Source organism: Alexandromys fortis, unplaced genomic scaffold (assembly GCF_014885135.2).
Source record: "Alexandromys fortis isolate MF-2015 unplaced genomic scaffold, M_Fortis_MF-2015_v1.1 scaffold_54, whole genome shotgun sequence".
Taxonomy (NCBI): domain Eukaryota; kingdom Metazoa; phylum Chordata; class Mammalia; order Rodentia; family Cricetidae; genus Alexandromys; species Alexandromys fortis.
Window position 1 is genome coordinate 5069506 of NW_026067958.1, and position 26359 is coordinate 5095864.

Below are 26359 nucleotides of genomic sequence, written 5' to 3' on the forward strand. Positions count from 1 at the left end.
CCCAAAAACATTTCTTCAAAACAATGCCAGGAAGACCGGTTTTAGCCCAGGCTTTTTCAGACCCAGGCCAGTGGCCTTGGTGAGTTCCCGATAGAACGTCCCCATTGTCTCAGTGTGTGTGTGCATCCCTCGCGGTCCTGAGTTCCTTGCTCGTGCTCTCTCTCCTGGTGCTCCTGATTTGGACCTTGAGATTTCAGTCCGGTGCTCCAATGTGGGTCTCTGTCTCTGTCTCCTTTCATCGCCTGTCTTGCTGAACATAGCGGACAATGAGGACTACTGAGACCTCAAGAACAGTGGCAATAGGTTTTTGATCCTACTGCACCTATTGGTTTTGTGGGAGCTTAGGCAGTTTGGAGGCTCACCTTACTAGACCTGGATGGAGGTGGGTGGTCCTTGGACTTCCCACAGGGCAGGGAACCCTGATTGCTCTTTGGACTGATGAGGGAGGGGGGACTTGATTGGGGGAGGGGGAGGGAAAGGGGAGGCGGCTGAGGGGAAGAGACAGAAATCTTTAATAAATAAATATAAAAAAACAATGCCAGGTCTTTTGATTAGTCTAGGCCATTGAATTAATTGTATAAAGGAGCAACTAATGAAAAATTGCTTCCTTTTAAGTTATATGCAGTAAAAATGTAAAGAATTTTAGACAAGTTTTTACCAGTTTTCTAATACTCAATGAGGAAATTACACTTTAGTCCTTAGTTGAATAGATACAAAAAAAGAGTATAACAAGATAAATTCAACAGTGAATCTCTAATTATTGCTTCATGTGCTGTAACAGACTATTAAACTAGAATTACTTCTACTTAGCATAGGAGCATATGTTGTAAAGCAAAATTTAAGCAAAATCAGATATTATGCTGGCAAGTTTTATGTCTACCTGACACAGGCTAGATAGTCATTAAAAGGAGGGAGCCTCAGTTGAGAAAATACTTCCATAAGATTGGGCTGTACGATGCCTATGGGGCATATTCTTAATTAGTGACTGATAGGGGAGGGCCCAGACCCTTGTGGGTGGGGCCACCCCTGAGCTGAAAGACCTAGGTTCCATAAGAAAGCAGGCTGAGCAAACAACAGAAAACAAGTCAGTAAGCATCACTCCTCCATGGCCTCCACGTTCCTGCCCCTCCCCCACTTTTTTTTTTTTTTTTTGTTTCATGACAAGGTTTCTCTCTGTAGCAGTAGCATTTGTGCCTGTCCTGGAACTAGCTCTTGGAGACCAGGCTGGCCTTGAACTCACAGAGATCCGCCTGCCCCTGCTGGGATTAAAGGCATGCGCCACTACTGCCTGGCTGTTCTTGCTCTTTTTGAGTTCCTGTCCTGGCTACTTTTGATGAAGGACAATGATGTGGAAGTGTAAGTCAAATAAATTCTTTCATCCCCAACTTGCTTTTGGTCACGGTGTTTCATCATAGCAATAGCACTGCTAACTAGGACAGATATGAACACAGAAGCTATGTATAAACAAATACAGTTGGAATAACTATTCTTTTCATAGCTGTAAAAATTCACTTGGAAATCACATACAACAGTTGAGAAAGCTGGCTGCTAAGTCCTGTTTCAAAAGCCTTCATCCCTAGATCACTGAACAGAACTTTCCTCATGAGAAAGAAAGGAATAATTGGATTCACCACGTTCTTGTTCGTTCATTAATTACTAAGTATATATTGAGAGCTTCCTGTGTGCCAGCTTGGATGTTCACAGTACCACCATGATTTTGGTGGAGAGTTTTGGTGCTTTGACTCTCACATCCTAGCACTTAGCTCTTGCTATTACGTGATGTGGATGGTGCACTTCATTGGAAGCTTTGTCTGCAGTGGAAACATTAAGAGGTGGGACCTCCCTCTCTCTAATGGATTAATGATGCACACTGAGAAAGGGTAGGGTTTTGGGGAACAAGGTTGCCATAAAAAGCCAGTTTGGTCCTTCCCTTGATTGGGCCAAATGACTTCTCTCTCCAATCTGCTCCTGAGCATCATACTGTCTTCCATGTTCTCATGTATCCAGAAGGCCATTCATTACCAGTCCCCCAAATCATGGACTACCCAGTGTGAAAAACTAAGAGCTAAATGAACACTTTTTCTTTACACATCAGTCTATTGTGACAGAAACACAGAACAGACTGAGGTATTTTCTCATTAGAGCAGAATGACACAGCACAGTAAATCTAAGCAGTACTTTCTTGGAATGCCATGAGTGACGTTTTGTGAATTGGGGGCTAAAATGAACCTGGAACTTTTTCCATGTGGCTCAAGGAATTTGAAACTGCAGATGTGTACAGTAAAATAGGTCTCTGTACTATTCACCCATTATCAGAGTGTAAGACACATCTCAAATGCCAAGGGAGTCTTCAAGTAATACAGTCGGGTGACTTAGCAGCCCTGTCAATTGTTTGAGGAGCTGACACACCTATTCAACCCTTCTCTGAAGTCTGAGATTTTATTCATCAGTTCTAGTAACTCATGGACAGTGACTTTGTATCCACACAACACAGATTGACTCTTTCTAGCCTTCACTCTCTCACAGTCTACAACATGCACTTTTCGGTCATGCTCCTTCTCTACACATCTTTATTTTCACAGGTTCCCTTCCATTCTGGTCCGGAGGAAGAGGTTCCTTTACTATGACATTTATTTTTCCTTGAAGCTCAGCCAGTAGATGTCTCCATTACTCTCTCACAGCTAAGACCGTCCTCAGCAAGCCAGGTTTAATCATTTCCTTAACCGACAACAAGGAAGGGAATTTGATCATTTACCTAAAAAATGAACAGATGCTGAGAAGGACACGTTTCCATCCTACGTTCCCCCCAACCCCCAGTTTCAGTCAGAAATGAAAACTACTCCCTTCTCCCTCTTTTCCAGGCAAAAGAAAGGGCTGATTTAACTAAGCAAGCAAGATGCCAACAGCCTCCTCCTTCTCAGTACGTCCAAGTTTCCTTCGCTCTCAGCCACCAAAAGCGCCGCTTCTCCCCTCCTTTCCGCCCACTTCTTGCCACCCCTGCAGGTTTCCGAGTCATCAGGGAACACGAGTGGGTGAAAGCACCCGCGCCGCCGCCTCCTCCTCCGCCTCCTCAGTGCGCCTCGGGTTCAGCACTGGACAGCTCCCGCCCCAGCCAACAAATGGCAGTCAGCTGATTGACAGAGGCACCGACCAAACAGGGCACAAGACGACTTGAAGCCGCCCTACAAGGGTTTGGTTGCGGCCAAGCTGTCTCTTTAAACTGGTTTCAACTGAGAGCAGGGAGAGGCAGCGGTGTGGTTTGTGGCCAAACCTAAAGGCTCCACTTAACCAGCTGCCTGGCTGTCTGGACTCCAGAGACACGAACGTCTTCAAAGAAAACCCTGGCTCCTTAGGACTCGCCGCTGCGCTCGCGGCGCCGGTCTGTGTGCGCGCTTGCATCCCCCGGAGAAGGGGTCCAGGAGGGGCCAGAGCCGGGAGGCGGGAACGACCTGCCAAGGGTGAGATGATGGAACAACGTCTTCGGCGGCGGCAGTGGCAGCATCAGCATCAGCATCAGCAGCAGCTCTTGAACACACCTCAATGAGAGCGGCGGTGGAAGCAGCTGAACAGAAAGACGTAAGCGGGCTAACTATAGCTGCCGGGGATGTAACCTGTTTGGCTCAAGGCTGCGAGGTGCGTAATCCCGACCCGACCCATTGTGGAGCGGGCGCAGCCAGCATTGCCACAGGTGATTTGGTCTGTTACGGCAGCTGAGCGAGCTGGGCCAATTTCTAATCATTCTTATTTTAAAGTCCATCTGCACTGAGCGCCACCTGGAGAAGAAGGAAGACAACCCCTCCCCCAGTAAAAGTCTTACTGGTGATAATTTGGAGACCAACATTTACAAAGTGACTCCTCCGGTTACCTCCTCTCTTCTGTGCTAGACAGATGGGAGTCATGGCTTACTCTTTACTCTTCTGCCTCCTGCTCGCTCATCTGGGATTGAAAGCGGTTGGCGCCAGCCTTGACCCCCCGGGATGGCCGGATTCCCCTCGAGAGAAGACCCTGAGGGAAAAGCAGCATGGCCAACAGCTGGCACGAGCCTCTGCCCTGGACCCCTCTACTCCCTGGAGCCACTCCACCGACGGCACCATCTTGGCACAGAAACTAGCCGAGGAGGTGCCCATGGACGTGGCCTCTTACCTCTACACCGGGGACTTCCACCAGCTGAAGCGAGCCAACTGCTCCGGGCGCTACGAGTTGGCTGGCCTGCCGGGGAAGTCGACGACCCTAGCTAGCTCCCATCCCTCCTTGCACGGGGCGCTGGACACTCTGACACACGCCACCAACTTCCTCAACATGATGCTGCAGAGCAATAAGTCTCGGGAGCAGACCGTACAGGATGACTTACAGTGGTACCAGGCTCTGGTGCGGAGTCTCCTGGAGGGTGAGCCCAGCATCTCCCGGGCAGCCATCACCTTCAGCACCGAGTCGCTGTCCACGCCCGCCCCGCAGGTCTTCCTCCAGGCCACCCGCGAGGAGAGTCGCATCCTGCTCCAGGACCTGTCCTCCTCCGCTCACCACTTGGCCAATGCCACTCTGGAAACCGAGTGGTTCCACGGGCTTCGGCGAAAGTGGAGGCCCCACTTGCACCGCCGCGGCTCCAATCAGGGGCCACGGGGCCTGGGTCATAGCTGGCGGCGTAGGGATGGACTCGGAGGAGACAGGAGCCACGTCAAGTGGTCTCCACCTTATCTGGAGTGCGAGAACGGGAGTTACAAGCCGGGGTGGCTGGTCACTCTCTCCGCTGCCTTCTATGGGCTTCAGCCTAACCTGGTCCCGGAATTCAGGTAGGGAGAGGGGAAAAGGGCAGAAGCAGTTTTCCTTTGGTTTTGCAAGTGGGCACTCTGGGAAAGCACACTTGTCTTTCTGTGATACTTAGGTCTCCAGCCTTGGAACAGAGCCTCAGGCTAAAGGATGCCGAGGCGGGCTCATGTGCAGAGGGGTGGGAAATGCCCGGGTCTGTCTGCTTCGGGTACTCTTGGGAAGGTTTTTCCCTGGTGTACGGGAAAGGTAACACTTGACCTTAATCCTCCCAGACCACAAGGGTGGTATCCCCGAACTTTGGGGAAGCTTGGATGCGCCTATCAGGCAAAGTGGAGAAAATCAGATGAGAGGAAGAACAAATTAGGCAAGACGCAGGGAGTGAGAATTCCTTGCATCTGCCACTTCAGGGTAGCCTCTGCCCACTTCCTATGAGTGTAGTCTGGAGCGCGAGCCTGCTGTTAGTCAGCTACCAGAGCGTGTAATTAAACCTGTGCATCCCCTGGGCAGTTCTGGCCACTCAGCACTGAGTCACTCTGGCAGTAGAGCCGTCTCCAGGATCCAGACTTGGCAATTTGGTCAGAGTGCTCCGATTGGCTTCCCTCCCTCTCCTAGTCATCGGCTTTCCTTCCCCTGTATCTTCCTCCTCCCGTTCTGTTAGGCACATCTGAAGGTTCTACACTAATGTTGGGGAGGGATGAATCAGTCAGTTCTACCCAAACAGAAGACTGGGAAGAAACTTCAGCATCTCGCCCTATGGCATTGGAGGAAAACTAGCATTTGCAAATTAGCTCTGTTGTCCCTCAACCTCATGGCGAGGAACTTCTAGAAACAGCCTTTTAGGAACGGATGCAAAGAAGGAACAAAAAGGAAAGAGGAGAAACTCCAGAGATGGTCTTGGAGAGAATTGCAAGTGAATGGGATCTCACAGGGCTTCCGATGGGAAACTAGAAAGAAGGGAAGGGGGATTGGAGTTGCTTTTATTTATTTTTCATTTAATTTTAATGGGGGACTTGTAAAAATCAAGAAAACGTTTGTGTGATTGTGTATGTGTGTGTGTATATATGTGTATGATTTTATGTACTTTTGCTTTAGTACTTCAGGGACAGGATGCTGACATGGCAAAACACAACAGGACAAGCAAGGCAGGGCAATCAGTGACCTTCAGAAGCTTGTCTTGGCATTACCTTTTACTATAGAAGTGCCTTAAATGTATTGTTTAACCTCTTTGGGCCTCAGGTCCTTATCTACCAAGAGAGAGAATTGAAAAGGGTTGCCTGTAGGGAATTACACAGCCTTAAAATTCTGTAGCCTCTACACCAGCAACACTTGAAAGGGCGTCAGTGAAGAACCCCCCCCCCCTTGCTTCTTTGATTCTACATGATTCCACTATGTGTGTTTATGGCTTTTTAAAAGATCTTATCTTAAACTGCAGCAACTTTCCCACTTTCAGGATAATCTCATTTCCTCCTGATGCTTTCAGGATCCTCTTCATAAGGGTTCAGACCAGTGTTGAATCCTTGCCATGGCATTTTCCCAGAAGAGAGTTCAGCGGATGCTGCCTATAGCCACGAAACCGGGACTGTTAAATGATCCTTTCCAAAGAGCCTAAGGATCAGCCTCCCTTTCCTTTTTCTTCTTTCTCCCCCTCTCCTCTCCCCTTCCTCCATTCCCTCTCTCTTCCCTTTCCTTCGGTATTAGGTTCTGAGTTAACTGCTTGCTAGAACTGTCTTGACTTTTCCCAGGAGTCTTCAGAATTGTGCATTACTGTTTTCTCTACTTTTCAGCAAAGGAATCTAAACTAGAGGGGCTACATTTCGTGGATGATGACACAGACGTTAAATAGAGGAGCCAAGATGAAAGCCCACTTTTGCTTTTACCCAGTATGTGAAGCCCTGCTTCATGGGGATGACTTAGTGAACCAGCAGCTAATGCATATGAATGAGAATATTTCCCAGGATCAGACATGGGACCAGGAGGAAGACCTTCTTGTTTTAGAACTGTTCTCTCTCTTCCCCCTTTCTCTTCTTCTTCTTTCCCCCTCTGTCTCCCTTTGTCTAGCTCTCTCTCTCTCTCTCTCTCTCTCTCTCTCTCTCTCTTTCTCTCTGTCTTTTTTATTCAAACCCCCCACATGTTGGGGAGGTAACCTGGGACACAACATATACTAGACAAGGGTTCTACTACTGATTCCACCACCAGCCCTTAGACTCTTTTCTCTTATGATCAAGAAAAATATATTGTCTCAATGTACTCAGTCTTTCAGCCAGCCAAGGGGAAAGGCTGAAGATGCAAAAGGGTCCAAGTTTGTGAGAAGTACACATTCCTTGACTATGCCCAGTAAAAGTTTGTTTCTGTAAGTTCTTTCATAGTCACCAGTATGTTCTTCATCTAAGGTACAGAGCCAGTCCTTGTGTGCCTGGCTGCCTACAGAAGTTGGTCTGGCTCAGGACATCCACAAAGAGTAGAATCTGTTCCAGTGAGTGACATCTACTCCATAGCTTTACTACTCTACATTTTAAACCTGTGTTGAAGGCACAAAAAGATGGTCTCTGAAGAGACTAGAAGAACTATTCAAGGGATCAAGTGGGTCTACCTGTTGTTTCCCAAGGGCACAGAACGAGACAAGAGAAGGGACTTATCCAAAAGTCATACATATAGTTTGTAGCAACAATAGAACTGGGCCATAAGCTTCCTTTCACAGTTTAGAAGTACACATTAGATATATCTACGGCATGCTTCTGCAGCTCCATGCATTGAGACTGGACTAGAATGGGGACCTCTTTTGCTAAATGCATAAACATCTTTCTGGTGATGGCTAGTTCAATACCCAGGACTGGTCCAAGACACTTTATCATTTTTGCATAATAAATGCAAGTGAGTTCCTTTGAGATTTACATTTTTTTTGTAGTTGGTTTATACTGAATGTTAAAGCCAGGGCTTTCATGGACTAAGTGAAGTGCTCTACAACTGAGGTACACCGCTGTCCTGGGAAATCCCCCTTTCTTGATGAAATGAAAGAAACTCAGAACTAATTTGATTTTATACTATTTTTCAGTTGTGGAAACTCAGACCCAAAGAACTAAAGAAATTTCTCAGAAGTGACACAGCTCTTTGGTGGTACTCCAGAATTGATGGGTACATTATTTTTTGAGCACTTACTATTGGTTGGTTGTTATATCTGAACCACTGCATTTGCTTCTTAAAACTTACAATTCAGTATTACAATGTCATAACCTTGAGTAGCCTATCCAAGCTGTGAGCTTCTCTTCAAGGAGCTCACATCTAATTTCTGCCACCCATCCATGATGCTTGTTCAGTCTCTGAGTTAGCATACAATGCTTTCAACCTCTTCATCCTCCATTGTTGATTTCACATTTTTATTGTTTATTTAAAAGAAAGTATTTGCTGGAGTTAATATATTTGCCCCAAATAAGTGATATACATTTATTCGTGTTGGCTAGTCATGCAAAAAATTGTTCTGTGTAATGAGAAGAGTCCTACACTAAAATTAGCCACTTTACTTCCCACGTTTGTCTAGTTGGGCTACATCGTCTGTCTGGGAACTTGTTTAGGCAATAATAAAAATGTAAAATGGGCATGATGATCTTCATGTACCTCTATATATCTGTGATAGTAGTTCCCAAGTGGCTTACCCAAACAATGGACAAGTAGCTCTGAAAGTTTGATAATATCAACAAATTCAGTACTTGGAGAAGGGATATTTCTATATAATGGTCATTTGTTCATATAATTCACATAAAAAATCCAATTAATGTGTACAATGTTATGAGTATAAATTAATGTAAAAGAAAATTCCACTTCAAGATGAGACCAAGTGTGATTTGAGTTTCCTGGTCTTGAAGGAACTCTGAAATATACTGAAACCCAGTATCAAGTTGTACCAGAGCAAAAGCCTCCAGCCATCTCACATAGACTCATTGAAGATTAGCAATGTTTTCACACTTTGGGGTTCTGTACCTCCTCTTCACCGAGCTCTAGTTTCAATCTACCACTGTGGCTGTCTGTGAACTATTTGGAGAAGTATTTCTTGTGGTCCCCGAGAATTTTGCCATCTTCTAGAAAATGTGTTTGAATGCAGAAGTGGGACATGTTGCTAAATAAATTGCAAGAGTGAATGGTCTTATAATTGCCTGTGCTCTAGAGAGGGAGCTAGACCCCTTCAGACACTGATTTTACAGCCTTAACTCCTGCATGAGCCAAGTGTTATTTTTAACTTCAGAAAGGCTCTGTGGGCTAGATAGTGCCTAGGTTTAAAGGCTCTCCTTTTCAGTTTTCAGTGTGATTGAATGGGACACACACTGCATTTCATGATTATATTTTAATGTCCCAGCATGCCAAGAGTATGCTGTTGATGCGATTTTGTGCTTAGTTGGTCAGCAGCATCAGGGCCTCTTTTCTTTTCTCTCTTCAGTTATAGTTTGGTGTATAAAGGAATAGTCAAGCTGAATACAGCACCTTGGATTGCTGAAACCGTTGGCAGCTTGAGGGTTGTCATGCACTAATAGGAAGTTTACTGGTGCTGGGCTATGCTTCAGAGAGTTTGAAGCCCATAGTTATTCAGCTTTTGCTCAGTGTGGCAATGGCACATACAGCATCGGAGCTTGTTTTGTTGGTCTTTTAGCCTTATCTGCCTCTTAGCTTTTAGTAACAATTCTTCTCTATGTGCAATTTTTACTTTGACAGGTCACTTGTTCATTTAACTAGAGTCTATTCCTATAGGAAAACCCTTGCTCTACAGAAGCATTTAGGTGGATAGATGTTATATAAAATATATTTTTGAGTTAGAAGAAGATTAATGATTTGGCTTGAAGTGTTTAGCAGCCCTTCTTACTTCACTTCCTAAAACACCAAGGCTACACAGGGATGGTGACAGAATTGCTTATTTATACCTTAGACCATTGCAGTGCCTCAGAGCAATCACAGGGTTTCTCTAGTTTACTACAGTAGAGTTTATGGAAAATACATGCTGGCTGTTATAGAATTTATCTCCAATATTAGAAAATTTAACTACCTTCTTTTGTTCAAGAGGGGCAGTCTCTCTCTCTCTCTCTCTCTCTCTCTCTCTCTCTCTCTCTCTCTCTCTCTCTCCATACCCCCTCAACATACACCATTATTAAATGAAAATTCCATTCAACATAAACTAAGCCAGTTAGTTCTTACTCATTGTAATGCCTGTTATAATTTGCCTCCACTTAAAAATATAACTAAAGCAAGATAGTGTATTTGTAATGTTTTTCCAATCATCAAAACACAGAGTACCTATAACTTAAGAGAAACTATAGTTTCATAAGTTTAACCTTCTCTTTCTCACCATTTATATTTCATGTGGCTGTTGCATCATTAAGAAAAGACTTACATCCAGTAACCTGACACATGACTCTTATTTGGGAGAAGACGTGTCAATAAAGAACTACGTATTCTATCATTTCTAAGATGTTCCATTCTCAGTTTTTAATGTTTCTCAAACCCAAATAATCATTATCAATTGTTATTCATTTTCCTTTGTTTGTTCACAGTGAAAAACACTGCATCTAAGAATCAATGGTGTCTTACCTTTGATGAACTGTGATACTGTGAAAGGAGAAAACACATTCCAAGTTCTCTCAAAAGATAAAGTTCTATCATCATTGGTAGAAAACTATGCATGTACGCAACATGAAATACATGTCTTTCTCAGCATTGTATGCAGACCAGAACGCCATATGTCTTCATCATAATTCTGTTTAAAATGATGAGCCCTATCATCTCTAGGGCCTAGAGAGATGGCTCAGCATTAAAGCATATACTGCTCTTTCAGAGGAACTAAGTCTGGTTCTCAGCACAAATGCCAGTAATCCAGCTCCAGGAGATACAATGCCCTCCTCTGACTTCTATGGGTACTGCACTCCTATGAATATATATTCATTTTTCATTCATTCATTTACGCCCGGCAATACTTAAGCATGCATGGGTATCCCATTTATGGCGGTTCTTCAGTTGTTCCTATCCTGGTTAGTCCTAGATGCTTGTGTTATTGTCATACCCAAGGTCCCACAGTCTTCCCCTATGTTGTCTGTACAGCATTTTTTTGGGGCTTTTATCTTTGCCTTATCCCGTGCACTGCTCCAAGCAGTGCTATCTTTGGGTATCTGTTGTCATTCATTCTCATAACATGGCCAAAGTATCTCGAGTGCCGTTGCCATATTCTGTAGTTTACTTCCTTCATAGATGGAGATGTTTCTTAATGCTCAGGTACAGACCAGTAAATGCCGAATTATATAAGCCAGATTCCAGACAATGACACATTCAATAACTATCATACAGGTATACATACCAACAGCAGAAACAGAAGAGGATGTCATCAATATTTTCTACACAGATCTACAGAATGAGGTCAGCTTGGCACATAAGAATGACATACTAATTGTGATGGGTGTGTGTGAACATAGGTACATAATTAAAAGCCAACAGTGATGACATACACTAAAGCATGTAACCACATTGTCTTCCTCACGTCTATGAAGTATGTTACACACTACATCAGAAGCTGTAGCTTTCAGAATAGGTTAGACAAATATGATAAAATTCTCTCTCATGCCATCTGGCTAAACATTTCATTAATACCATGGAAAATGCCCTAAACACTGAGGAGAAAAAATGACCACCAAGAGACTAAGTGGGAGAGAACACGAATGTCTTGTTTTTCTAAAGTGCTTCAATTTTTTATGTGTTTGTATGTGAAAATAAAAATTTCTTGCTTAGCAACATAATGAGTTTGGCCATTGGGAATAAAACAAAATTCCTGTAGAGATGACTATTTTTCCTTTATTTTTGCTTCCCAGTTGCCTGGGATAGAATGAAGAGTTTAGCCTTTCAAATATTGGGTGCCTCAGTCTGCTGTGTAGATCAGACTTTCTTAGTCCCGGTACCATAGCAGTTTTCTGCCATATGACTCTTTGCTATGGGACTTGTTTTATTGATTTTTAAGTCTTCAGCATTACTTTCGGTTTCTACCCAGTAGACACTGGGGCAGACATCCTAGGTTGACAAAGTGCCTGTTTGAAAGACACTGATATAAAGGAGTGAGTATGGCATATGGCATCCTATGCTATCCTAGGGATATATATATATATCTTCTTATATGTGTACATACATAAACAAGGTGTGCATGCATGTGTACATGGTTATATATGTCCATGTAGAGATATGTAGATTTCTTTAAGCTAAGTTTCTACTTAATTAAAACATAAGATTATAGCAGAACATGAATTGAAATTTGATGATCAAGTAAGTATCAATTTATACTTATATAAGCCCAGGACTCAGACTATCTCAAAGATTCCTGGAAGGTTCTGTTGATAAGAATTGTTTTCTACTTATATGTTTTATATCCAACATTTCCCATTAAAATATGTATTTTGAAAGGCTGTTTGTAAAGAGTATTTGAGTGAATAGAGAACTGGGACATGGGGGGGGAGGGAGGAAGGAAGGAGAGGGAGATGAAACACAGGAGGCGAATGAGCAGATGAAAAGCGACCAGCATGAGCCATGCTGGGGTATTGTTAGACTGAGAAATTTCAAATTTGGATGAAACTGAACTATTCTTCCCTAGAAGACACCAAAAGAATCAAGTTCCTGGAGATTTCGTCATTATAAAGATAAGTTGACCATGCTTTCATTTTAGAACTTTATTTCAGGAATTTAGAACTATTATTAGGCTAACGCAGAGCTTATCTCACTAAAGGAACATTAGTATCTTAAAATAGTTAGAGAATATGCTAGGCAAGAGTGACTGCTCAGAGGTAGAGCCATTGCCTCGTATGTTCAAGGACCTGAGTTTGACCTCCAGCACTGTAGTGTGTATACTCCTGTAATTGTTTGTCTCCTAAGGGAGCTGCTCAGACAGTCTGCATCCTGGAAGCATGAGAATGCTTTGTTCCTCTGTCCAGTGCCTCCTACAGTTGCTTTACATATTCCAGAGACACAGCATGGAGTACTGTCTAGGAGGAAGGATTGGGGACTATAAATCTAGGTTTGAATCCAAGAGTTTTCAGTTCACTTCTGTGTGACACTGGGCAGGTTATAAATCCCTCTGTGATTCAGTTCTCTTATGTAAAAGATTTAGGAAGTAGGATATCCCTTGTTGATGAAAAAATGAATATCTATCTATCTATCATCTATCTATCTATCTATCTATCTATCTATCTATCTATCTATCTATCTCTATCATCATCATCTATCTATATCTATATCTATCTGTCTATCTATCTATCTATCTATCTATCTATCTATCTATCTATCTATCTATCATCTTCAATGATCTTTCTATCTATCATCTATCTAATTTAGGAATTTCTGCTTGTATTATTATTCATTTTAAGGCAATATTTCAGGTGGTATTTCATGCCCTTGATAGAGTTGTATGGAATATATGATGGCAAACAAAGTTCTGATCTCACTGACTTTGGGGGGGGGTGAGGGTACATGGTAATAAAACTAACAAAATTAAAATAATAACTCCTGATTAGAAATAAATGCCACCAGGAGACAGTCCCCTGATACAGAGTCAGGTACATTATACATTGTGCACTAGCTCAGGTGTATTATATGCTGTACATTGGCTCAGATACATTATACATTGAACATGAGCTCAGGTACATTATACATTGTACCACTGGCTCAGTGATCCAAAGGAAATGCATAGGGGAATATGGTTAAGAATATCTGGAAGATAGAGCAGGATCTATGAAAAAAGGACTAGGAAAAACTCTCTTTAAAGAGATGGGCTTAACTGAGAAAGGAAGGATGGGAAGGAGATGTGGAGATGCTGCCTAAGAGAAGACTTACCACAGGGCAGGGTATTCTGCCCTCTCTTAGAACTGGAGGGGGAGGGGGGAAGGGGGAATGGGAGGGAAATGGGAGGAGGGGAGGAGGTGGAAATTTTGAATGGTATTATTTGTAAAGCAAAAAAAAAAAAAACAAATTAAACAAACAAAAGAAATGGGTTGAATTAAACATTGTTGATTTAAAAAAAAAAGAGAGAAGGAACATAAACTCTTAGTGCTGTCTGCCCAAGAGTGGGTTTGATTTATCCAGGACAGTTTTGGCATGTTCTGTCCTGATATAAGAGAGTCCAGGACCCAGGTGGGATGGAGGGATCCCATCTTGCTGGTTTTACTCTGACTTACAAGTGCACTGTGGTGCATAAATCTAAGAAGTAGTCCCAAACAAAGGCCATCGCACAGCCAATATGGTAACAGCAAGGAATGAAGAACTTCTGTCCTAATTAACCTCTTATAGGAGTCTCATAAGGAAGAAAATGATTTTTTTCTGGCCTTATTGATTCAGAGCAGCATACAAAGCCACAGTCAGATCTTATCACTCTATGCTCAGATGTTGCTTCCAAAAATGTTTTGTGTATACAGGAGAGGAGGCTGGGGGTCAGGGAGCATTGCTTTCAATGCCTCACTGCTTCCAGAGAATGGTCTTAGATCTGGTCATCAGCTCTCGTCTTCCATTGTTTTGAGTCAAAGGCATGGAGGGGCCACAAAGGAAAAAAATAGGAAACATGGCAAAATCAAAGCTGTGCCTCCAGCTAGCTGAGCTCATAGCCAGGAAGTACATTGGAAGTCCAAAGCATAGTGAGATGGATTACAGTATTTTTCCTAGAAGTCCATTAAATCTGAACAGCTTGAGTATACAGTATGTAAGCAGAATGTGTACGTAGTTATAAATGTTCTAAAAGCACATTATTAACTGGGTTACAGGTTGGGTGAAAGTGTGGTCTGTAAAGACAAGCTTCTAATAGTCTTTCTCAGAAAAAAAAATTCACACAAGGAGCCAGTTTCGGAACACATAGTTCCAGAGGGACAGTATCAACTGCCAAGGCCCTCAGACAGGACAAAGTTGAAAGTGTTTGGAGAATAGGAGGAAAGCCAGTGTTTCTGGAATTTAGGCAAATAAATACCATGGCTCGAGATGATGGTAAGGCACACAGAAATTGCTCCATGTTGTAGTAGTGATAATCAGATGTATGAAGTCTTGTAGCAGGCACAGTTTACAGAAAGCAGGAGAAAAATCCTGAATTGTTAAACACACAGGCCTTTTCTCTTCAAGGGGTGGAAACAATTGATTCCTGGTCACCGGAAGGCTGGAGTCGATGTTACCTAACAAGTGATCTTTTGCTATTCTATGGAGCCAGCCTCCACCTGAATTTCTGCAAATCCTAAGCATTGCTTAGTCCTCAATCCTGAGCTTTAACTCTCAGTGGCTAGAACCCATCCTTATGAAAGTGGTTACATGTACGCTGCACCCTGCACTAATAGCATCCATCCTTATAAAAGAGCCCCACGTACTCTGCCTCCTGCACTAATAACATTCATCCTTATGAAAGAGGCCCCATGTACTCTGCGTCCTTTACCAATAACATCCATCCTTATGAAAGAGGCACCATGTACTCTGTGTCCTTCACCAATAACATCCATCCTTATGAAAGAGGCACCATGTACTCTGCATCCTTCACCAATAGCATCCATCCTAATAAAAGAGGCACCATGTACTCTGCATCCTTCACCAATAGCATCCATCCTAATAAAAGAGGCCCCACATACTCTGCATCCTGAACCAATAGCATCCATCCTTATAAAAGAGCCCCACATACTCTGCGTCCTGCACGAATGACATCCATCCTTATGAAAGAGGCCCACATACTCTGCGTCCTGCACGAATGACATCCATTCTTATAAAAGAGGCCCCACGTTCTCTGCATTCTGCACCAATAGCATCCATCCTTATGAAGGAAGACCCATGTACTCTGCATACTGCACCATAGCATCCATCCTTATAAAAGAGGCCCCACGTACTCTGTGTCCTTCACCAATAGTATCCATCCTTATGCGTATCATAGATCCTTCCTCCCTACCACTTATCCTGAGCACTGTGTATCAGGCAACGGACACATTCTTGTTGTAAAGGTCACAGTGCTTTGCTGGAGAGATGCACTTTGTAAGGGAGTTTTGATGTAGCCATCCCGGAAGCTTAGTCATAATAACTGCCACATGGAGAGTTCTCCCCAATTTTTATTTACTGTATTTAAACATGTAAGAAAAATAAATCATGAGGCCAGACTCTGGAGGGTTTTGGCCCAGTGCCTGTGAAAGTGGCACTACCCTGAGTCTCATTCTTTGCCTCACAAGGATTGTCTCTCTGCTGGCCACGGCGTTTGCAGGGACCCCGACAAAGACATAAGCTGGTTCTGTTTTCTCTATTCTTAAACGCGAATGTGGGTATTACACAGTTTCAAACGTAGAGAAAGTAGGAGTTTCAAAAGCCAGAATTACTTTTAAAACTTTGTTTGATGCATTTGTTGCTTCCAGGGGCAGGCCTGTAAGACATAATCCTTCTTTTCAGACAGAGAACAAGAGGATACAAGGAGAGGCCCAGTAAAGAGATACAGAACAAGGCTGGGATGATGTCATACAGGTCCCTGACTACCTTCTAGCTGGCCTGTCTGCTCACAGGGTTGACTATTGAGGTGACATCTAAGATGTTAAGGTCAGAACAGCTGATGAGAGGCAGAGAGCCTGATAGAGACTGCAAGCCTTTTGTTGTTATTGTTTGTTTTACAAAACAGGGTTTCTCTGTGTAACAGTTCTAACTGTCCTGGAACTAGCTTTTGTTAGACCAGGTTGGCCTTGAACTCACAGAGATTCCTCTGCCTCTGCCACCCTAGTACTCGGATTAAAGGCATGCACCACCACCACCTGGCTGAGACTGTGAGCCTTTGAAACATGGATTTGGAGGCAGAGCCAGAAAAAGCGGTATAGGTAGACATATTTATCGTGATTGATACCAGTGGTATCGGCTTCATTTTGGGGCCCTTAGTTTCTTAGGTTTGGTCTTTTTATTGTGTCCCATATTTCCTGAATGTTTTGTGATGAGAATTTGTTGGTTTTGCTGTTTTCTTTGATCAGTGTGTTTATTTTCTCTATGGTATCTTCAGTGTCTGATATTCTTTCTTCTATCTCTTGTATTCTGTTGGTAGTACTTGTCTCTGTAGTTCCTGTTCGTTTACCCAGATTTTCCATCTCCAAACTTCCCTAGGTTTGTATTTTCTTCATTACTTCCATTTCATTCTTCAAGTCTTGAACCGCTTCCCTTACCTGTTTGATTGCTTTTTCTTGTTTCTCTTGGTTTTCTTGGGTATCTTTGAGCGATTTATTCATTTCCTCTACCTTTTTGTTTGTAATCTCTAATTGTTTATGGCAGTTTTTCACCTCCTGTTTAAGGTCTTCTATTGTTTTCATATAATTCACTTTTGAGTCGATTTCTTCTAATTCTTCTGGAGTAGGGTGTACAATTCTTCTTATTTCGGGATCCCTAGATTCTGGTGAAGTCATGTTGCCTTTCAGGTTGTTGGAGGAAGTCTTGCATTGGAGCCTTCCCATCTCCAACTTCAAATGGAGCCAGGAAAGGCCTGGTGTCTTGGTCCAGTCTTTGCTGTGACTGAGTCTATGGGTGTATCTCTTCAGTGTAGAAGCAGGGACTGGCCCGTCGAGCTGGAACTCCTCACCACCCAAACATGGACGACCCAATGATGTCTCTCCTGGTGCCCGGATCGGATCTCCTTGTTGCTTGGGTGGCTCGTAAACAAAGGGCCAACCTTGCTTGCTGCAGGCAGGCTATTGAGACAAAGGAGCTACCACCCTCCGGATTTGGATTCGGTCCCAGCGCCCGAACAGGCTGAGCTGGGAGATGTTATATGGTCAAAGAGGGGAGAGGGTCAGACGGAGGGGGGAGGGTTGTGGATGCAGGCTGGGTGGGATAGGAAGAGAGAGGAGGTATCAGGCAGTATAGCCCCTGCAGAATGACCAGGAAGTGTAGGAGGGATGAGGAATGTCTGAGTTCCCTGTTCCTGGCTGTTGCCGGGGTCAGGAACTCACTCACCCCAATGATGTCTCTCCTGGTGCCCGGACCGGATCTCCTTGCTGCTTGGGTGGCTCGTAAACAAAGGGCCTACCTTGCTTGCTGCAGGCAGGCTAGTGGGGACAAAGGAGCTACCACCCTCCGGATTCGGATTCGGTCCCAGCGCCCAGAACAGGCTGAGCTGGGAGATGTTATGTGGTCAAAGAGGGGAGGGAGTCAGACGGAGGGGGGGAGGGTTGTGGATGCAAGCTGGGTGGGATAGGAAGAGAGAGGAGGTATTGGGCAGTATCCCTTAGTTTCATTAATAAAAGAATTTAACTTGGATGAAGTCAAATGGAAGCTCAAGAACAACTTTATTTGAACTTAAAAGAAATCCCCCAGCTCAGGCAAGCTGTGACTCTCAGCATCTGCCTGGATAGGGAGACTGGAAGAGAGAAGGGATAACAACAATAGTAACCTGCTGTTTGAATTGACACATGGCAGCAGGCAGCCGCACGGTGGGGAGGCGTCAGAGAAAAAACAAGGAAGCCCAAAGTATCAGAAAAAAAGCATATTTAAATTCTGGACAGTATCTGGAACAAAAAGATAGGGCAAAGCTAAGAGAATGGTTGTAACTTTTTGAGTCTGGGTATAACCAACAGACATCATGGCAACCTCATGGTGACTTGTGGAGATAGTAATGGGGGTGGTAATTCTGGGGAGGAAAACTATAGTATCCATTAAAGGAATAGAAAATAAAAAATCTCTTTAATACGGCCTAAAGTGAGCACACCCTCCCGGGGATGCTCCTTCTTGAGGGTGGCTTCTAGACAGCTCATTGACTGTCCAATTGGAGTGCTAGATCTCCTCCCAGGCCAGGAACTATACTCTCTTAACCACAAGTTTTCCCTTAATGAGACTTTATTGCTATTCTAACATGACTAGTAATTAATAATGGAAAACTGAAATGATAGGTTTTAGGAGTAAACCCTTATTATTATTTTTTCATTGTGATGAATTGGGTCACCTTCTTTGTACTTCCACCTTGCCCTTTCCATTGTTTTATTAACCATATTTTAAAAGTATTTTCAATGGGTTACTTTGGATTTTGCATCTATAAACTTTGGTATCTTCTGTTATTTTCTTTCTTTGGTTTCCTACTCTTATTTATTCTTATATAATTAACATGGTTCTTTTATAAATGTTTTCCAACTTCAATTTTGACAATTTTGGCATATATATATATATATATATATTATACTATATATATAGTATCGTGATCATTTTTGAACCCATCGCATCACCCTGCCTTCTATCTGTTGGCCGAGGTTTTCTGTCCTGCCCGGTCCTGCGGGTAAAAAAAAAATCACACAGAGGTCTACATGAGTTATAAACTGACTGGCCTATTAGCTCATGCTTCTTATTAATAATTCTAATAACTTACATTAGCCCATAATTTTTGTCTGAGTTAGCCACGTGGCTTAGTACCTTTTTTGGTAAGGCAGTCACGTCTTGCTTCCTCTGAGGCTGGGTCATGACTGCAGAATGCACTTCCCTCTTCCAAGCACTCTGGTTGCCCTGTCTCTACTTCCTGCCTGGTCACTCTGACTATACTTCTGCCTGGCTACTGGCCAATCAGCATTTATTTAAAATATAAGTGACCAGGTACAGACACTGTCCCACAGCAACTATCCACCGGCTTCTTCTTCCCAGGAAGATTTGTCCTGCTTTCCTGTCTTTGTGTGTACAGGGCTTGCGCAGACAACCAGCCACATCTGTTGTGTGTTCATGGATTGTGATGAGCACGTCATAGCCAGAGGATAGCAGTTTTCAGAACTCTTCCCTTCCTCCAGCTCCTATAGTCTCTCTGCCCACTATCCGATAGTGTTCCCTGGGCATTGGGGAAAGGGCATAGATGTCCTCTTTAGAGCTGAGTACTGAGCAGTCACGTGTTTCTCAATAAGCTGACCAGTTATTGGAAGTCTGCATTAACCGTTACCTACCATAAAAATAAGCTTTCGTGACCAAGGCTGGGAACACTTGCCAGCATCACATTTTTACAGGAAAACAGTCGTGTGCTTCATTTTGTTACCTCTAGGAACTGAAACACGGGCCATTTGAAGTCTATTCGAAGGCTCTAGTGGGCCGTCATTTTCCAAGGTAATCCACTGAAAACTATAACTACGTTTAATTTGTATAGACCTGTGTTGAGGCTTCCTCTTCTAGCAACTCACTGTGCAGCCAAAGCCAGTCTTCACCCCAGGATCTTCCTGCCTCAACCTTCCAAGTGCTAGGGTTATGGGCCCATGCCACCAAGCCCAGGGATTGCTTCATCTGCCTTCTTTTTTCACAGTAAATATGCAAAAACGTATTATGTGACTTGCTTCTAACCAAACCTAGCCTCTTAAATCCTTATTTATTATAGGAAAAATTGTGTTTGTATTGATGACAGTCTTGCTTCAGGTCTCAACAGTGATTGTCATGGGAATTCTTCCAAAAATTGACCTTTCATTTTCTCCCAATAGCTGTATTTCTCCCCCTACCATGAAGCATATTCTTAAACACTTTCTCCCTCAGGAAGGATGTGTAGACAAAATTTCTGGTCTTTCTGTCTGAAACTGTCTTTGTGTTCATACATGATTGATTAACAGAATATGGAAATAAAGGTTCAAAGTCACTTTGCTTTCCAGATTTTATTTATTTATTTTTTTAAATATTTATTTATTATGCATACAATATTCTGTCTGTGTATATGCCTGCAGGCCAGAAGAGGGCACCAGACCCCATTATAGATGGTTGTGAGCCACCATGTGGTTGCTGAGAATTGAACTCAGGACCTTTGGAAGAACAGGCAATGCTCTTAACCTCTGAGCCATCTCTCCAGCCCCATGCTTTCCATATTTTAAAGGCATTGTTATGCCACTTTTGGCATTCACTGCTCCCACTGAAAGTTTTAGTGCTAACCCAGCAGGTTTTACTTTATATAACTAGCATGTACACACACACACACACACACACGCACACACACACACATACACCCCCCCACACCACACCACACACACACACCCCACACCCCCCCACACCACACACACACACACACACACATACACATATTCTTTTCCTTGGTCTCAGGAAAGCTTTTGAGGCCCCCCTTTTCCCTGGGTTCAGAATATTATTGCTGGTGCCCTCAGATGTGGTTCTTCTCATGCCTTGGCTTTACTACTTAGTATGCCTTTTAGCTTTAGATTTAGAAGCACAGACTACCGTGCTGTCTGCTTTCAGGTTTCTCTTTCTGTAATTCTTGTCACTTGTGCATTTGACTTTCTGAACTCATTTCTGTATTTATTGTATGATTTATGTTTACTTATTTTTAAAATTAGCTGACAAAGTACCATGTTTCTTCACAGTATTTTCCCAAGTTTGATTATTGGCTTCTCCTCTTGCCCCTCAGGCTTCACCCCCTCCCCCCGATTTCTTCCCCATGCTGCTTCCTATATTTTTTACACTTCTATCACACTTTGAGAAGGATCTGTTCAGTACATTGATCCATTTGTTGATTGGGAGTTGGGGAGTGATATTTAATTCTTGCAGTTCTTTATATTTTCTAGATGTTAACCCTTTGCTTGAAAAATAATTAACCAGCTGAGGAATGTGAATTGAAACTATGTCGAGAGTCCCCCTCACCCCAGAAAGACTACTATCAAGAAAACAAAGGGCAGGGGAGGAGGAAATGTGGAAGGAAGAACCCCACACTCTATTGACGGGACGTAAACTTGTGCAAGCACCGTGGAGATCAGCACAGGAACTTATCAGCAAACTTAAACTCAAACTACTGTTTAAGCGCTGGACATTTAAAACACATTTGTTTATTTAGCCTGTGTGTGTATGTGTATGCACATGCAGAGGCCAGAGGATAACTTGCAGGAATTGGGTTTTTTTCTTCCATCAAGTGGATCCTGGGCTTTGATCTCAGGTCATCAATGTAGACAGTCGGTGGTTTTGCCAGCTAAGTCATCTCTCCAGCCCCATATCTGTATTTCTTAATGATACTTTCAATTCTACTATTTCATTTTCTTTGCATTTTATGAGATTTCACTTCTGTTGAATTACATTATCTTCATTTTCATATCATTTTTTAGTGTTTATGAACACCTTCTGTCCAATTATTTCTTTTTCACAACTGTATGTTCATCCTCTTAAACCCCCTTGAGGTTGGTAATTAAGATGTCTATAAATTCTCTGTTCCCCAAATGATCACTGTTCTTCCCAGCTTCTGATTGTTCTGCTTGTTCTGGTCCACTCTTCCCCTCTTTGTTTCTGGGTTTCTTGGAAGATAGTTCTTAGCTGGTCATTAAGTGCGTGACTGAACTTGATCAAATTGTTTGGCATGGTTCCTGTGGCAGATGGGTACCTGAGTTCCTTGGTGTGCTGCCCCTTGAATGTCAGACTTTATTCGCTTTAAGGATTTTGAAGAGGAGTTGGCAATTTCTCCCTACTTAGACCTTTGTCTTGGGAGAACTGAAAGTCATTGTAGGGGCTTCAGCTCCTCGATAGCATCTCTTTCGACATCTATATGGACAGTCTTGGTTTTTAATTTGAAAATAGATGCATCACTGCACAGACACAGAGAGGATGTGCCAACCTGTGTACTGTTCAAATGTCCTTTAATTCACGACCCTATCTGTGCCTTAGCTTCTACTCTCCTCTTGACACTTGGTGATTTTTGAGCTTACACTCTTTCTGCAAGGTTACTTGAATTAGGAGTTCCATGTGTGACCTGGCCATCCTAAGCTTAACTGCCTGCATTCCTGATGCATCTTCAGCAGAGTCCTGGAGGAACTTGTCAATTCTGGGCTCTAATGTTTTCACCCACTGTGTTTATTCCATTGTGTACTTAATTATTGTCATTACAGTGAGATGTAGGAGGAGGATGTAGAAAAACACACACTCAACTCATTGTCTTGAACAAGAACTTGAGCTTCAGTCTTTCCACTGGTGTGCTACCAGTGTGATAGCATGCGCAGCACTTTCACAGACAGTGCTGGAAGAGCCATTGTCCCATCTCTACGGCCTACATTTCTTAACTGCTTTTTAGGAAGGAAAATGTTAATCACTTATTTTACAATATAGGTTGGAGAGAATAATATCAAACCACTTTCAGTGATGATGCTCTTAACGATGTCTTGTATAATGTCTAAACCTTACTAAGCAAATTCAAATAATAACTGAACACTCAGGGCTCAAAAATAGACAATAGACATTCAGTTTACATACGGGCATCTAAACAAAACTTCTCATTCAAAATATACTGGGAAATAAATGCTGCCAGCCTTACTTTCTGTTATGGCTTATGGACCCAGAAGTGTTTGTTCACACAAGCTACATCTTTCATTGTGAAAAGTTATTCTGGATAGCTGCCTTCATATATAATATGTATACGTAAAGGGATGCTATGTAGAATCTAAAGTTTGTACATGTTATCAGCTGTGAAATTTGATTTTAAGACCTATATGATTAAATGGTAGAGAGAACAAATGAGAAAGCAAAACACCTAACTATGCCTTTGCTTAGATTTTGCTATTATTCACAAAAATGGCAAGTTGTAAATCAGCATGGAATTCCAAGTTGTGAGGCAGCCATTACGCATTTTAAGATGGATTACTGTGTTTGCGTTTGTTTTAGCTGATGGACTGTCTTGGTCCTTGGGTTTTACTCGTCATAACTCAAAACTATCTAACTCTGGGCATATTATATAACTTTTCTGGACCTTATTTTCCTCATCCATGAAATGAAAAGTGTCTTCTCTCACAGGACTACTTGAATGAAGCCAGTTAGTGGAAGCGACTTCTCCACAGCCAGGAATAAGTGGCCACAGCTATAGAGAAGCTATAAAGAACCCTGTAGGTATGTTTGTTAAACCATAGCTCAGAGTTATTTCGGTGAAAATAACCACAAAATGAAGCATTAGTCAGCTCCCTCTGTAAAGGCAGCAGACTCAAAATATCTTTTCAGCAGACAATCATCTATTATCAGACAGTGAGGCAGAGCAATTTTAAAAGATGCACCCCATTTAGCTTTCAGACTGTCACCCACAGACATCCCCAAATGCAGATTGTATTTGTGGATGCAGGCTTGATATCTGCTTATACCTGAGCTGACTTCATTTTATATTTATTGGCTCTCATTAAAATTAAACAAGTTATCTTTCTTTTCTATGTAAAATTGACAGGGCTTCCTAAGGAAGCCTTGACCTGATTGTCAAATAGACTTCCCAGAACATGAAGCTAGGCAGATGGGGGATGTGGTGCTATGGAAAGTGCTGGCAAGCTGCTCTGGACATATCTGCTGCGAAGTGATGTGGGGGAGGAGAACATTTTCTTGCTTCAAGAAAGAGTGCTGTGTAATTCTTGTAGAGCTTGAGGAGGAATGGAGTCTTTCACATGGTGTCAGCACGGTATCAAGTTATGATGGAAACTATGGGCAGTCACACTGTGGGGAGCAGACGTAAGCTCAGTTCTGACTTTACTTGGGGAAGATATCATCTATTACATGATGGCCTAGAGAAAATGATTTTAAATAGCCCTTACATTTGGTCTTTTAAATAAACAGATATGCTTGGATTATTATTTTTTAACTGTCATAGAGATGGAGAAGGCAGAGATGAACTTACAGTCTTCCAGATGCACAATGGGCTACTGCACAAGAGGACATGTCTATTTACCTTGGCACTGTGTTCAGCTGTCAATAGGCCCAACCATACATAGTTGTCAGAGTCCACAGTTGTGTTAATGTATTATTGGCCTAACAGTGTTTGTTTACACAGGTCCAATTGAGAACTTAGATGAGCCTTAGAATCACAGTGACAAAGCAATTTCTACCCCCACGTCATTGTTTCCATCAGTCTCATCTGTTTCAGGAGAGCATGCCCAAAGCACTTCTAGTCAGTTTGCTGCATCTACTCCCTGGCGCCCTTGCCGTGACAGTCACCAGATGGGCTTGGTTGAATAGATGGAAGAGACTGACTCTGGGCCCCAATTGATTCTTACAAATTCAAGATCTTAAGAGACGAGAAAGATGGCAAAAAGAGTTTGGATCGTATAAATCTCCTACTCTAGAGAGCACATAAAGAGTGAAATAAGCATTGTCTAGTGTAAGTTGAAGCCAATTTTTACTACAAAAATATATGGTTACTTAGATATTATAGAAAGGAATATTCAACCAAAAGAAAAAAAAAACTCTGATCTCCTTCAGTCTTAATGGTAAGAGATAATCACTGATACATTTTGCTGTTGCACCTTTCCCTGTAAGATGTATGTACTATAATATCCTTGCTTTCTGGGAGTGCACATCAAATGTCACATACATTGCTTAGATTTGTATTTCTGACTATTCAGATCTCATGCAGCACTGTTGTTAATGGCTGCATATTATGTATCCAAGGTTACTAAGAATGTAGACTTGATTTCTTGTGGTTAAACAACTTATTTGTCAGAGGATAGAGCAATTAACAGGCAGTTTGTAAAGGTTCTTTGGAACTCCTATCCAGATACTACTTGCAGGTGAATATGTCAGTTTGTTATTGTTTTATCAATGCTGAGAATGATAGGAGACTCCTGCAACAGAGAGAGGATTGGCTAATCTAGCTTCCCAGTTCTCAATCCTGAAGAGGTTTCAGGACAATATGGAAGGCCCCATGATGTATGCTTACTCATGTAATGAGTTGCATTGTATGAGATGAATTCTAAACCTAGGGACTTTTATAAGAAGCAGAAGGAAGTTAGCTCTTTGACAGGCAGGAGTCATTACCTTATCTTGCAAGGTTGCTTACTGTAGAACCCAACCCTAGAAATGGCCTAAGTGAAGAAGTCAGGATTTTGCATTTGGAACATGTCCAGCAAGATCCAGGCTTCTCCCAATACATCCTTTTTGCTACATAAATATTTGATTAGTACATCTAGACTTCTAGATATTTTCCCTTATTGTGGTTCTGCTATTATCTTTGGAACATTTCATTTTATGATGTTGAATTGCAAGACAGAGGTTGTATTGATACTAGCTTGATTTTATATAATTCTGTTTAAAGAATCAAAGGTATGGTTGGCAGAAAATGCATGTTTTGGTTCTGCGAGGAAGTGGTATTTCCATCTGGAGGACTTTGACAAACTGAGTGTTTGTATAAGAACTCACTTATACAGCCTGGTCCTGTTTTTTGGAAATCGTTAGCTGCTCTGTGTGTGCATGTGTATGTCTGTGCATGTTGGGGCCAGAGAACTATGTTGGGTATCTTCTTCTAGCACTCTCTACCTGTTTTTTCTCTTCCTTCCTTCCTTCCTTCCTTCCTTCCTTCCTTCCTTCCTTCCTTTCTTTCTTTCTTTTTTTTTTTTTTTTGACAGGGACTCTCACTGGGCTTGGAGCTCTTGGCCAGTGACCTCCAGGCATCCACTCATCTTCACCCCTCCAGCACTAGGATTAAAGTTGTGTATTTCCACACCTGGCCCTTTACACAAGGGTTGGAAACCCAAAGGCATGTTCTCAGGCTTGCGTGGCAAACACTTTGCCAACTGAGTCATCTTCCCAGACTCTCAGTTAGCTACATTTGACATTATCTTACTTAGCTCATTTAAGCTATGACTAAGACAAATATGTATTGCTGGTGTATTAAATATGAAATTGATAATAAGTGCCAACAGTC

The 26359-nt window shown here is 42.6% G+C and overlaps 1 protein-coding gene across 1 annotated transcript in view; it reads left to right on the forward strand.

The window, feature by feature from the left end:
* The first annotated feature begins 3888 nt into the window (after window positions 1–3888).
* Gpr158 (G protein-coupled receptor 158) overlaps window positions 3889–26359 on the forward strand; it is a 337214-nt gene continuing 314743 nt past the window's right edge. The window contains exon 1 of the mRNA XM_050152617.1: window positions 3889–4790. Within this exon, the coding sequence (XP_050008574.1) occupies window positions 3889–4790 (902 nt within the window). The remainder of the gene's footprint in view (window positions 4791–26359) is intronic.